General features: G+C 38.2%; 1 protein-coding gene across 1 annotated transcript in view; it reads left to right on the top strand.

The window, feature by feature from the left end:
• The window catches only part of MAPK1 (mitogen-activated protein kinase 1), an 87,859-nt gene that overhangs the window by 57,549 nt on the left and 15,388 nt on the right, over nt 1-14,922 (top strand). The window contains exons 4-6 of the mRNA XM_033097341.1: nt 3,276-3,392; nt 9,179-9,293; nt 9,599-9,730. Of these exons, the coding sequence (XP_032953232.1) occupies nt 3,276-3,392; nt 9,179-9,293; nt 9,599-9,730 (364 nt within the window). The remainder of the gene's footprint in view (nt 1-3,275; nt 3,393-9,178; nt 9,294-9,598; nt 9,731-14,922) is intronic.

The raw sequence follows: 14,922 nt of genomic DNA on the forward strand, positions 1-14,922 counted from the left end.
TATGTATAGGCTGTTCACATGAGCATAAATATTCCAGAGAGACTCTCATTCCAAAGATGAGTGTGGTATGTTACTAAGTCACAGATTTGTCATGGTGAGCATGTCCAAAAGGCAGGTCAGGGTGTGGTGGCAGTTCAGGTGATCTGGGTTGAGAAAGCACTGAGAGGGAAAAGTCTTCTCCGCTTGATCTCTGGAGTCACTGTGCACCCATCACATCCTCAGTACCTTGGGGTCATCCTTGCTGTTCATCCCACAGGCCCCTGTGCCTAGAAAGTTTGTAACCTGTGGCCTTACTCACCTCTTATTATTTAGGGCCTTTTGAATTTTCAAATAGGTAATTGTCATTTCTTCCTTTTTCCTTTGCCTTCTATGTGACTGAAGTGTTTCTTACTCTTGAGCTGTCAGATTATCAGCTCTTCTCAGTGTCTTAGGCCTTTAACTGTGAACTCTGGTATCAGTTAAGGCCAACAGCATGAGCTTTCTTTTTGGTTTCCATAAACATGCTTTGTATTTGTTATCTGAAGCCCTGAGACCCAGCAGACGCTGGCCTCTCAGGGCCCTCCTGAGTTCCTCTCTTGTAGATTTTCCCTTTTTGTCTTAGGACCACAGACACAAGGGATTGGAAAGTCTGCTAACTTATTTTTGGTAAACTGCCACAGGGATGTGTTCTCGAGCAGTCTATCCTTGCTTTTTGCTAGGCTGAGCCCACAGAAATCCCATTAGTCTTGGGATGCTGGGATCACAACATATGTGGTTCTGGGTGTGCCTGGACTCTGGAAGATACGAAATGAAACCTGTCTTTGGAGCTTCCTTTGTTTCATGAAAATTTGAGTTTACGTTGCCCAAAGAGTAGCCAGGTAGGAGTACTGTGGGTCATTTTGTTTCTTGTACCATATGCTAGTTATCTGTCTCCCTTCACAAGGAATTGTCACAAATATTACTGCTTTTTTTATTGAGAGAGATGGGAGAGACATGATCAGGAAGATGGCTTGGTGGCAGTTTGTAAATGGTCTTGAAACGCATGCTTAAAGAACGTGGACTTCATTCAGTAGGTAGAGGTGATTGGTTAAAAGATTTTTGAGCCAGAGAGGCGACTTATATTTTAGAAATAACACATAGGCAACAGTTTAGCTTTCGTCTAAGTCGAGAGGGGTGTGGAAGACATCAACCTCAATATTTGTCCTCATTGACCTGTGAATTTATTTTATTCTGATTTTTTAAAAAATCCATGTGGGATTCGTTTTGTGATTCAAATGATCCACCAAAAAATGGATCAAGTCTAGACCCAGCCAGTCTGTGTGACACGGTGCCTAGAGAACAGTGAAGGGTCTGTGGCCGTGGTCTGGGGCTTGTGCTCGTTTCTTTCTGCTGACAAGACACAGTATTTCTTCTCTGCATGATTCAGAATGTGGCTTCAAGTGTCCGTTTATACTACAGAAGGCACACTGAGTGGTTAGCTCTGTTTGAACTTGAATCAGAAAATAAAGTGTTAGCCCTAAAAAAAAAGAGAAACTACGGATCACAGATATTGAAAAGTTCAGGCCACACGGAATTGAGATGTGTCCGTGGTAGTCCAACATAGCAGGTGAGGGCTCTGAATGGCAGAGGTGTAAGAAGAAATCAATCATTCATTGCTTCTCTAAGTTGGAAATTGTGCCAGGTGGGATCATGTTGCTGGTGAACCTCCTGGACACAAGTACTTAGAAGGCTTCCTGCTGCAATTTACTTGACAGGAATTGGTAGAAAAGATTCTAAAGAAACAAATAGGGTGCAGGTACATGAAAGCCTCACGATAAAGTAAGCCAAACTTAGAACTCACGGTGATCCCCCTTAAAAGCTTATGGCCATACATCAGCCAGATCTTCTGACAGGCCCATGGGTGTCAGGGGTGTACTGGCATTGGCAAGCAAGCCAGCTTTGAAAGGTGAGACCAGTGCCTGTGGTGGAGGTTATGTAGACTGAACGAGTGCGGTGGCTAGAGTTAGCTGTCAGAGCCACGGAGCTGGACTGAGGATTTCCTCACTGCACCTCTGTGAGAGTACACATAGAAAGTGGCCTTTGAAATAGTAACTGGGGAAGCAGATGTGCTATTTGCTTCTTTTGAAGGTACAGTGACAATGTGTCAAAAGACGGAAATTATGCAACACAGATACGTAACTTCTTGAATGCTACAGTTGAAGCAAACAGCAGGGCCTGTGGGATCCGAGGGACTACATGGTGATGCCAGTGTCCAAGGCCGGAGGAAGACATTTGTGAGGTCAATGGGAGCATTCCTGAATCTTGCTGAATGATGGAGGCACTCTACTATGAGATACCTAAGCAGAGATTGCTGTCCATTTAAGTCCTATGACTATCGCTTAGGCATGGCCCTTCCTCTCGCCTCCATTTATGGCCTGAGTTCTGGCCCTGATCCTTAGCTGAATTAAAGCAGGAAGCCTGCAAACTAGTCTGTCTTCCAAGCTGTCTTCTGTACTCTGGCCTATCTTTGTTAACATACTTCTCTCTTTCTCAGGTTAGTTCCCCAAGAACCAAGGACTTAAAATATCCTGCAATTATATTGAACTAAGCATATTGTGGTTATATTTTATATATGTTGAAGTCTGGAGTAGCACCAAAGTATTAGATGGCCAGATAATGAAAGGCCAGCAGTACTTTTGTGAATCAGGAGAAATTAGAAACTGGATATTTAATTTAAAAAAAAGATTTGTCTTCAGTTTAAGAGACACCTTTGAAGGTTTAGGAGTGGATTTGACTACAAGGAAGGGGAAAACTCTTTGGAAATACCTACACTCGTGGAACAGGTGGAAGAACAGCAGTCAGTGAAGTCTGAGAAGTAGAATTGCCGGTTGAGGAGCTGATCCTAGCACTCATGATCCTGGGGGTGCCAGTAGGTGAGGGCCCTAGAAAGGCTCATGAGCACCAGAGGCTCCTTGGTGACTTCAGTTTTGCACAGCACAGTTTTTGTCAAACGACCTAAATGAGATTGATGTGGGATAAAAGATAATGAAAGGTGGGATGTGCCTCTTCAAACGTGTCCTGATACAGACTCCTCCAGCCTGTTCCTCGGCTCTCACATGTAGATGGTTAGCACTGCCTTTCAGGTTGTTGTGAGTATTAAATAAGAATGTGTAGAATTCCCAGCAAAATATCTGCCACATCGTAACAGTAGCAACGACTTATTACCATAATTATTACTGTTGTCTTTTTTATGTTTATGATGTTTCGATATTAAATTGGGTAGAATCCCTAAGGTGTCACCTTTTTTTCTCTCTCAGATCTGTGATTTTGGCTTGGCCCGTGTTGCAGATCCAGACCATGATCACACAGGGTTCCTGACGGAGTACGTAGCCACACGTTGGTACAGGGCTCCGGAAATTATGTTGAATTCCAAGGTAAGGGCCAAGTTTGCATAAAAAGAAAACCAGGAAGAAAAAGCCTCCCTCTCGGTAAGCCTGTTTCCACCTGGGTTGAGTCTTGGCCTGTCTGGCCAGCCTGTGTTTGGCCAGAACCACGGTGCGGTCATAATCTGCTGTTGCACTGAACTTCTGGGCCCTGGGTTTCGGCCTCTCCACCTCAGCTGGAGTAGTACCTGATGTGTTATATTGAGTTTGAGGGTGTGCCTCTGTGGTCACTGTTAAAATAAATGGTCTTTGTCCCACCCCTTGGTCAGCTCTCTTGACCTTATACCGGTGGCAGCTTTTAAACCTGCTGCTGCCACTGCTGGGTGAGGCTGGGTTTGTGTTAGAGGTTATCTGTTAGTGAGTCTTCTGTGAACGTGGACCAGGGCTGTTCTGTAAAGATCAGATTTATTTGACCATAAGAATCTCTTCAAAATTATAATAGAATTTGGAGAAAACATAAGTGTGGAAAGAAGGAACTGCTGTGGATTCTTTCAAAATTATATGGTAATCCAAATGACATGTGTTCCTCTGATCTCCAAGTGGGTGTGAAGAGTGCATCCAGATACCAGGCAAACTCTTCTAACGAGGTCTGTGTCTTGGTCGGAAGAAATGATTAAATAAATACCTAAGAGCAAGAAAAAGTGAAGTATGACATCTTTGTTAGGCTTTTTAGGTGGCAAGCTTTGAGGGCTTCTATGGAGATTCAATATTTTTAATGTATTGTTTGCAAATAGTATATGAATAAGGTGTCATATTTGGAGGATTTAAGTGAGCCTGACATACTTCCTGTATCTAATATCTCAAGATTATAAGATTCTTGAACTTAATTCCATTTACCGTAATGTAACGTTAAGATTACATGAAGAAAAGCAATAAAAATAGACATTGGGCCTCGTGTGTGAGGTCTAAGAACCAGAAATCGGATTCTCTTCATCCATTATGAGTAGAAGGCTTTGGGATGAACATTAGATTGCTTATGTGAGGAAATGGGATATGTTTAAAGCAGTTAATATTCTTGAACTAAACATTTGTTTAGTTCAGTTATAAAAGTAAAATTCCATTAAAATAAATTCCATTATAAAGAAGGATTTGGCATAACGGATGTTTTAAAGAAGAAAATGCTATGTCAGTTCTCTTCTAACTCTGTATTACAAATAATCCTGCTCACCTGGTTCTTTCTTTGGACTGACCACGTGACAGCCATTCCAAACCAGTGGCAATGAAATGCATGTGTTTGGTACCTGCTAGCTGTAAAGGAGAGCTGTCAGTGTGCTTTTTATCCAATGAAATGCATATATTTGGTGCCTGCCAGTTGTAAAGGAGAGCTGTCAGTGTGCTTTTTATCCTGGTTAGCTTCAAGGACTTGTATCCTCCTTCCCAGCATGCCACAGCTGTCTTGACTTCTCAGTCACCCTCCAGGCGGCAGTAGCCAGGAAGGGTGGCCTCTGTTCTTCAAGGTGCCCAGCTCTCCTTTCTCCTTCCGAGTTAACTATAGTGAAATTCTTTTTTGTTGGCAGCCTGCGAATGTTACTTCTGGCAGTGTATTTGTTAATTGAGAGCCTTTTCAAACGCTAGAAGAACTGAAAGTACAGTGAACAGCCATATACCCTTTACCTAGGTTCACCCACTAGTAACATCTCCCTGTCTGTCTCTGCCTCCCTCCTTTCCTTTCTCTTTTTTGTCAAACCCTCTGACACTTCACCAACATAAACTAACACTTTCTTTCTAGATCCTTTGGGCATACTAATACTTCTAAAAAGGGGGGGTGTTCTCTCTCCACAGCTACGGTACCCTTTGCACACCTAAGATCAGCGGCGTTAATTCAGTGACATCCCAGTTGCCCTCCACAAAAGTTCCGTACAGTTATTTTTGGTTTCAGTGCATTAGTTCAAGTTTCACACATTGTACTCAGTCTAGAAACAGTCCTCCTGCCCTTCTTGTCTTCTTCTTGACATTGAAATACTTTGCAGAGTACAGATGAATTGTTTTGCAGAATAGTTTACATTCTGAATTCTTCGGACTGGTTCCACCTGGCTAGGTTTAGGTCATACCTTTCCTGCACATTAAACCCCACAAATTCTTGGAAACCATATATGTGGATCTTCTGTTTCCCAGCAGCCTTTCCCCTGGTGGTTTACCCCTTGATGACCCTTGCTTCTGTTAGTTACAGTATTGGACTTTGCAAATGGTGATTTTTCTAAATTTATTTTTCCTTTTACATTTATTACCTAGCCGGACCATCAGCTCTAATGCATCTTTTGAAGCAAAAATTAATATAAGACCTGGTATTATATTATATATTATATTATACCCAGTCTTACATTATAAGACAGGCTCTTATATTAATTTTTGCTCCAAAAAACGCATTAGAGCTGGTGGTCCGGCCAGGTTTTATTTTCGGGGAAACAACGGTAGCTGGCACTCTTCTATAAAGAAGTTTCCCCTTTTTTCTCTTTCTCTTCCTCTGTCTCCCACCTTTGTTTTTAAAACATTACTGTGGACTCATAGATTTTCTTTTTAATGTGCTGTCCATTATTGTTATTATTTTTTTAATATTCATATTGTCCCAGTTTGGGCAGCTAGAGCACTGTGTGCATGTGTATGAATTTGTAACATTTCATTTTGACAGAATTTTCAACTTGCAGAAACATTTTAAGAAAATTACAAGGCAGTCGTTCTCAGCCATTCTAGCCTTAAGACCCTGGGTCCTTCAGTCTCTTTAAAATTATAGAAGACCCCAAGCAGGTTTTGTTTACGTGGGTTTTATCTCTCAGTGTTTACTATATAGGAATTAAAATTGAAACTTTAAAAAAGTATTAATTTTAAAGCAACAATAATAAACCTACTACATGTTATAGCATAAATTAGATATTTGTAATTTATTTTCAAGTATTTGTCATTTCTTTTTCCACAATAAAAACATTTCAGTAAGAAGAGTGGCATTTTCATTTGTGCAAATCTCTTCATTGTCTGGCTTAACAGAATCCTGCTGGATTCTCATCTGGTTCTACGCTCAGTCTGTTAAGTATGTTGTTTGGGTGTAAGTTAATAGAGAAAAGTCTTCACACAGATACATAATTGGGGAAAGGGAGTACCTTAGTAGTCTTTTCAGCTACTTGTTGCTATTCTTCTTTGGTATTACCACCACAACTCAACCAATGAAAAGTTATTAGGGTTGGTGCAAAAGTAATTGCAGTTTTTGCAATTGAAAATAATTGCAAAAACTGCAGTTACTGTTGCACCAACCTAAAATTGCAACATGGAATCGGAAACCATGTTAGTGAACCTTTTGTACTGTTTTATTACAATCCATTGATCTAGCTTACATTTATGCCCATGCATGATTTTGTAATGTCAAGCATTTGGAAAGTACTGGTTCACTTCATTATGCAGGTTTGCTGAATATTGTTACATTTCATGTATTATATCACATGTATATCATGTATAACATCACATAGCCTCTGGAAAAATCTCCTGTGAGGGATTTGACTTATGAGAGAAGGGTGAAAAGAAAACATAGTAGTCGTATAAAAGTAGTGTCACCTCTCTGATCCTTAGAAGCCATGTGGGCCTCTGGCCCACCCTTGGATTGCTGCTGGATAAAACTTGTGCATACCTTTCACTCCAGAATCAACTCAACAATTCTTTATCCTTTGTCCTGTTTGCTTTTTCATTTTGTGTGTGTGTGTGTGTTTGTGTTTGTTTTGAGTCATTTGTGAATAACTTACAGGTGTGTCCTTTACCATTTACATTTCAGTGTTTATTTTCTTAGAACAGTGGCTGTAGTGTTTTCCAAAGACACTTGGCAGTGTTTAGAGACATTTTTGGTTTCACAGCTGAAAGGGGAATGCTACTGACATCAAGTGGTTAGAGGGCAGAGAGGCTGCTAGACATCCTCCAGGGCACAGAAGAGCCTCAGAACAAAAACTTGTCCAGCCCAAATGTCAGTAGTGCCAAGGGTGAGAAACCCTGCCTTAGAAGGATATTCTCTAACGTGACCATAGTACACTAATCAAAAGTAGGAAATTTAACACTGGTCTAATATCTAATGCACAATTTAGATTCAAATTTCTGATATTTTCCCTATAATAATCTTTGTACCTTTTCTCACCACCTCCTGCCCTGGTCTACGCATTGTTTCTTTAGTCTCCTTTAATCCGAAATAGTTCCTCAGGCTTTCTTGACCTTGACATTTTCAAAGGGTTGCAAGTCAGCTATTTTGTAGAATACACCTCAGTTTTGTATTATGCATTTTGAGCATGAATGCCACAGACACAATGTTTTCTTCTTCTCAGTGCATTATATTGGGGCATATCTGGTTTATGTCGATACCAGTGGAATGCATGTTGATCTTTTGGTTAAGATGATGTCCTCCAAGTCTCCACCATAATTATGGTTAATTATAGTAATAATTATATTAATAACTAATAAGAATTTGTTAGAAATATTTGAAGTATTTGAAGAAATACTTCAAGACTATGTAAGTTACCTTCATTAAACTTTCACGAACTAGTATTACCATCCATTGATGATCTCATAACTCTATCATTCCTTCTATTATTTAGTTCTCTCCATTCATTAATTCATGGTTAATATTCAATTAATGGTTAATTATTCATAGTTAATTATTCAATGGCTTATAATCCTTATCTGCCATTCTGTATTTTGATGCTTATATTGTCCCAGATTTTCCCGTGGGAGCCACTTTTGACGTGTCCCCACTGTATTTCCTTGCTTTTAGGCACCAATACCCCAGGTTTACTTTATAGTATTTTCCTGTCCCAGAGTTGGAGCAGCCATTTCTCCAGAGAGCCCTGGGTCCCTTTAGTTATTTATTTTTTGTGTTTTTAAAATGTTCCTCTTTATTTTGTTTTGGCTCAAAGCAAAATTTATTTTGGATTATAAGAATTTTGGAAAGGATTATTTTGAAATTGAACCCCACTTTATCATAGCTGTTGATCTGATCATTAATTCCTTATTTGATTTCCCAAAAAATGTTGCTGAGTTTCCCTAAGCTTTAATATTTAATTGATTTTATTTTTCTCTAGCTGTTCTTTACATTTCTTCTGCAATTTATTAGTACACCTAGCATTTTCCATAAAATTCAGCTTACACCCTTTGGAGAAACATCTCTTTTATATTGTTGTATGATTTAGAAAGATAATTCTTCCTTGTCTTTCCATAGAATTTCTTTAAAAGAAAAATTATACCTGAAAAATAAATAGAAAAAGAAGACAAGAAATTGGGATTGGTAAAATATGATGGAACCAGCATATACCTTTTTTTTTTTTTTTTTGCAGAGATCAAGTGTTTTCAGCTTGACTTTTTAAAAAACGATTTGCAAAATGTATAAAGATATTCTGGAAGTGTAACAGTGCCCCTTCTCTTGAGTTGGTTTCCAGGTTTCCAAAATGAGTGAGTAGGCCACAAATGTTTTAAAGCAGTGGGTTTTACTGCTTTTTCCTTTATCTAGCTTCAGCTTATAAGGATTTTAATTCTTTTCTTCAAATCATGTGAAAAGAAGAATGAAATATACTTTGGAAATTCTAATTTAATAAGTTAATCAACTTTGAAGATACAAATAAAGTTGTTCAACATCTCCTAAGAAAGCCAAGTTGTTATTGGTTTCTCCATGCTCTATTTTTATTTATTTCTGAATTGTAGAGCTAAAGGAGAAGCTAAAACTCCTGTTGGCCATGTGTCTGTCATATAGGAAGATCTCGTGTGTCATATAACACCAGACAGCATTCTCCATTTTTTCTCCCTTTCTACTGCAGGGCTATACCAAGTCCATTGATATCTGGTCTGTAGGCTGTATTCTGGCAGAGATGCTCTCCAACAGGCCCATCTTCCCAGGGAAGCATTATCTCGACCAGCTGAACCACATTCTGGGTAAGGGTTCTCGGCACGTTAGGGGCTGGATTTACTCAGTTTACTTGCCCACTATTGACATCAGAGTCACTTCATTCAATTAAGAGTTCTCACAACTCTGTAACCTATAAAAGACGTGAATTTGTAATCTTCCTCGATATAAAATGTTAAGGACCCTTGTAAAAACTTGTTAATAAAAAAAGTAAACATTGGGAGGTGGTGTGAGAAGACATGAATTATCAGGGTCCGTTCTGCCCTATAGCTGATGGTGTGTGGTCAATTTACATTGGCCTTGATGATTAACAGCTAATTATTTTATCTGATAGGTATTCTTGGATCCCCATCACAGGAAGACCTGAATTGCATAATCAATTTAAAAGCTAGAAACTATTTGCTTTCTCTTCCACACAAAAATAAGGTGCCATGGAACAGGCTGTTCCCAAATGCTGACTCCAAAGGTAAATATTATTTCATTGATTACTTTTCTGAGGCTTAGCTTTTTGTTTGTTTTGTTAAATCTTTAGATCACTAGCCTGAAAAATTAGCCTATAGCTATTGGATAATGCCTATTTAGTGCTCACTCTTTATTGCTTTCTTCCCTTTTTATTTGGGAGCAGTGGTAGAAGGCTGGGGGAGTCTGGGAGTATCTTGTCTAGCTTTCTGCCTTTTAGTTTCTTTGCTACTTTTTAACTTGGATTAAGTTCACATTTTTGGAGTTCAGAAAGTCTAGGATTCTGCAAAACAAATTACTCCTTTTTTTATCTTGTCATTTCATCATTTTTAGTGAAGTTTATTGAAGAATAATTTATGTAGAGTAAAATTCACCCTTTTTTAGTTGTGTAAGTCTTTGAATTTTGACAAATACAGACAGTCATGTACCACCACATTCAAGATAATGGAGTATTTCCATCAACCCCAAAAGGTGCCTTGTGCTCCTTTGTACTCAGTTCCCTCCCCCTAGTCTCTGGTGATCTCTTATCTGACTTCTGTTCCCATAGTCTTGCTCTTTCCAGAATGTCATATAAATGTAATTTATGCAGTATGCGGCCTTTTATGTCTGGGTTCTTCTACTTGAGATTTATCCATATTGTTGCTTGTATCAGTCTCTTCAACAAATGGTGTTGGAATAATTAGACATCTATATGCAAAAAAGGAAAAAGGGAACAAGACCTAAGTATAAGACCTAAAACTTAAACTTTGAGAAGAAAACAGGACAGAATCTTCATGACCTTAGCTTAGATGAAGATTTCTTAGGACATCAAGAGCACGATTCATAAAAGAAAAAGGTGATACCTTAGATTTTATTCTTTGCTTTTTTAATTAAAGTTAACTTTATCTAATAATTGTATTTTCCTTTATTCCTATTTAACATGTGTCTTTTAAATATAGTAGGCAACTACTTTTAAAAAAATGTATACTATTATATAAAGCTGTGGTAGGCAGAATAATGATCCCGCCCCCAAAGATGTCCAGGCCCTAATTCCCAGATTCTAAATATGTTAGATTACCTGGCAAAGGGGAGTTAAGATTGTTTAAAGTCAGCTGACTTTAAGATAGGAAGATTATTCTGGATTATCTAGGTGGGCCCAGGGTCCTTGAAAGTGGAAGAGGGATTCAGAATAAGGAACCAGAGAGAGAGATAGTGGCTTGCCAGCACCTTGGTGCTTGTCCTTCCATATTTTTCTCTGTCTCCATACACAGGCATATTTTACCTAAAATTATTTTTAAAATTATTATAAAAGTTAACATTTTTGTAAAAATTCAACAATTATCAGAATATTTTACTAAGAAGGTGAAATTCTTTTTATAATTATTCCCTAAAGGTCACTGTTAATAGAATTCTGTTTTGAGTATTTTTCCTTGTAAGTACATACATATGGTTTATGTTTTAATGATTTTACAATAAATAATTTCATTCAATCTTCTGTTGAAAGTTTAGCTTTTTCTAATTTTTGCGTGCGTGTGTGTGTGTGTGTGTGTGTTTCTGTATTTTTAACTTTAATAACTGTCTACTTAGATGTTGAATTTATTTCATGTATTGACCTGAGTCAGCATATGACTCAGGTCATGTATAGTGGTTTAAAATTGAATTTCTTTTGGATATAGGAGGAATTATCTTTTAAAATCTGATATAAAGGTGGTATATTATGGTAGACAATTGGAAAAAAGAATAGGTAAGAGAATAAGAAATACTCTTAATTACCAGAATCCCAAGATAACCTTTAACGTTTTGCTGTATCAATGAGTGCACAACTTCTACCTATTTAGTTATAATTATGTAATGTATTCTAATTGTAGGATTTTTAAAATTCAGAACTTCACATGCATTGTATATGTTACTGATTAGATTGGCTTGTATACAGTCATGCACCATTAATGACAGGAATACATTCTGAGAAATGCATTGTTAGGCAATTTCATTGTTGTGCGAACATCGTGGAGTGTGTACTTCACACAAAGCCTACTACACACCTAGGCTGGATAGTGGTAGGTAGACCACCATCATATATCTGGTCTGTCGTGAAACATTATTCAGTGCCTGACTGTATTATATTGTCCCAAGCATGTTACCTAAATCTTATTTCCTGAGTTGCCTTTTTAAAGAGGTGTGTACATAATAAAAGTACATAATTAAGACTTTCCGACAAACAAACCACCCAGGCTTCCTTCCTGTTTATAGCCTTAATCTTTTCTATAGTTAGTCATGGGTTTTGTTACCAGATTTTTTCTAAGATTTTTCTTAGCTTATTTTCCTTATGTTAAGATGATGAACTTTGAAATTGGTCTTATTCAGATAATAATTAACACCACTAAAATCTAGGAAGTTAATTTTAAAACGTAGGTTTTAGATGAATATAATGAAGAAGCAGGGAAGGAGTATAAATAGAGTGAAGTGGAGAAAGGAGTTGGCGGTGCTAGAGTGAGTGGTACAGCCTCATGTGTTAGAAACATAGGCTTTGCAGCCAGACCTCTCCTGGGTTCTCTCCACAGCTCAGAGACTTACTAGTTGTATGAACTTTGGACAAACCACTTAACCTTCTGGGCCTCAGTTTTCCCATTTATAAAGTAGCGTTAGTAATAATAGCTGCATCACAGGGTTGTGTGAATGTCCAGACCACTGGCCTTTGTAGGTCTAGATTCTGAGCTCTCAGGACTGAAACTTTTCCATTTATATGCCTTGGACATCTTTCCAAATCTGTGGTTCCTAAGAGAGACTACAGTGTCCCCTGGTAGGGATGACCCATAGTGTCTTTAGCTGGTCTCATATTGGACATTGAAGTCATCTATTGCTGCATAACAAGCCACTCCACAACTCGACAACCACGACATACTTGTCCGTAAGACCATTGAGCCGGGCGCAACTGGGTGGGTCTGCTCAGCTCACCTCAAGTTGCATGATCTAAGGTGGCCTCACAACATTTTGCATTTGGTTCTCCGTGCTGTTGCTGCTCGTCCTACAGTAGACCAGACTGGGCTTCTCATGATGGAAATATTCCAAAGGAGCCAGGGCAGAAGCTACAAGGTCTCTCAAGGCCAGATCTCAGAAATGCAGATACTTCTGCCACAATCTGTTGGTCAGAACAAATCACAAGTCAGCCCAGATTCAAGAGGTGAAGAAATAAATCCACCCATCAATGGGGAGGAGCTGTAAAGAATTTAATCTGTAACAAGGTTGTTTGTAGTTTTTAACTGTAACATAGGTAAATTCATTCATGTAATAGTTCTCGGTGTCTGGTTCTGTGCCATCAAGGGGGTTCTAAGGCCTTGGACGTAGAAAGCAGTAAGACGGATTAAGAGCTTGCCTACAAAACAGCCAGTAGTCTAGATTTATATGAAAATGACATAAAGAAATGAATGGAAGAACTCCAGGAACTCAAGAGATTAAAACTTTCAAGCTGAAACGTTAATGCTTTGAAGTCTGGTTAATGATAGTTCACAGAAAAGGAAATGTGAATGTCTCTTAGATATAGGGAAAGGTACTCAATTTTGTTCATTGTATGAGATATGAACATTGAAAAGTAAGGAATTCCCTTTATTTCCCACTCGTCACAGTTGCAAGCGTCAAAAAGTTTGAAAACCCACTGTGTGGTCAAGGCTGTGGGGAAACAGATGTTCTCAAAGACAGCTGGTGGAGTGTAAATTGGTTGAGTCTCTCTGGAGGACAATTTGGCAATTCTGTCACATGTCTTTTGTTCCAGCAATTCTGGGTATTGAACTTTTGGATTTGCCAACCCAATGGGGGAGAAGTGGCATTTTAATTGTTTTTCTTTTATGAAAAATGAGATTGAATATTTTTGTACATGTTTGTTGGAAATTTCTGTTTGCTGAGTCCCTTTAACCAGTAGTATTGTAGCTTTTTCTTCAGAGGAGTCTAGCTTAAGAGTCCAAAATTATTCAACAGATGGTGCTGGGCTAGTTGAATAGCTATTTGGAAGAAAATCAGTTGAAATCATTACTCACGCATCAAAGTAAATTCCAAAAGAATTAATGATTAAATACTTTTTTAAAATCATACCATTAAAAGTTAACAATATTTAGAGTATATATGTTTTTCTGATCTGTGCATGGAGAATGACTAGGTATCTTCCTAAGCTTTAAAAATAAACAAACCAAGAAAACAAGCATAAGGAAAAGATAGTAGGTTTGATTACATAAAACTTTAAAACTTAAGGTAGATGAAACAGAGCAGGTGTGGACAATAGGTGTAAAATGTTCTAAACTGCGTAAGAGTTAAAAGATCCCTGTCTTAACTGGCATGTTGAAGGCAGCACAGCACAGTGGTTAAGCTGTGTGCTCTGGGATCGGGTACCTGACTTCAGATGGACTCCAGCACCTCATGTCTTGTTCTTTGGACAAGTTATTTAACTTCTCTATTTCATAATTTCCTCATGTCAAATTAAGACATACTGCATTTTCCACTTCATAGGGTAATTTGGGAGGGTTAAGTGAATTATTAGTTATTAATTAGTATATAAAAAGTAGAGAGAAATCTAAAAACTCCATGGATAAATAAATGAGCAAAGGACAAGAACACATAATTGACAGAAATTACACATTAAGAAATCTACAGAATCACAATTAAGAAATTCTGAGATAAGGAAAACTATAGGAAGAGCACTTTAGGGAATAGCATTTGAGAATTTAGTTTGTACCATGTTAAATATAAGACACCTCTTAGGCAATAAAAAAGCAACCTAAATGCCAGTGTTTTGTTTGTTGAATGGTTGAGTAAATTATGATGGCGCTCCTTAAAGGAATAAAAAAAGTCACTAAAAGTGATACTTGTTTTTTTTGTCAAAAGTTTTATAGCATGAGAAAATACTAATGAGCAGTATTTACTGGGGAAATAATACATTTATTATATATAGTATCTCAATTATGTAAAAGAAAACGCATAGAAAAATTCTACAAACTGTCAAAAGATCAGCAGTGGTTACCATTGAATGATGGGACTGGGTGCTGGGGTAGGGGATCTTGGGTGAGTCGTTCACACAGATTAGAAGATCAGCTGTGTGATGCCTTCACGAGAACCTACTGCTGACTGCCTTAGGCCTGGAGAAGGATTTTACTGGCTCCCTTAACTGAAAAAGCTCGGTAGTCGTGGGATTCCTGGGCACAGTCACTTTGACCAAAATTTGGGCTTCTGATT

Source organism: Rhinolophus ferrumequinum, chromosome 25 (genome assembly GCF_004115265.2).
Source record: "Rhinolophus ferrumequinum isolate MPI-CBG mRhiFer1 chromosome 25, mRhiFer1_v1.p, whole genome shotgun sequence".
NCBI classification, from domain to species: domain Eukaryota; kingdom Metazoa; phylum Chordata; class Mammalia; order Chiroptera; family Rhinolophidae; genus Rhinolophus; species Rhinolophus ferrumequinum.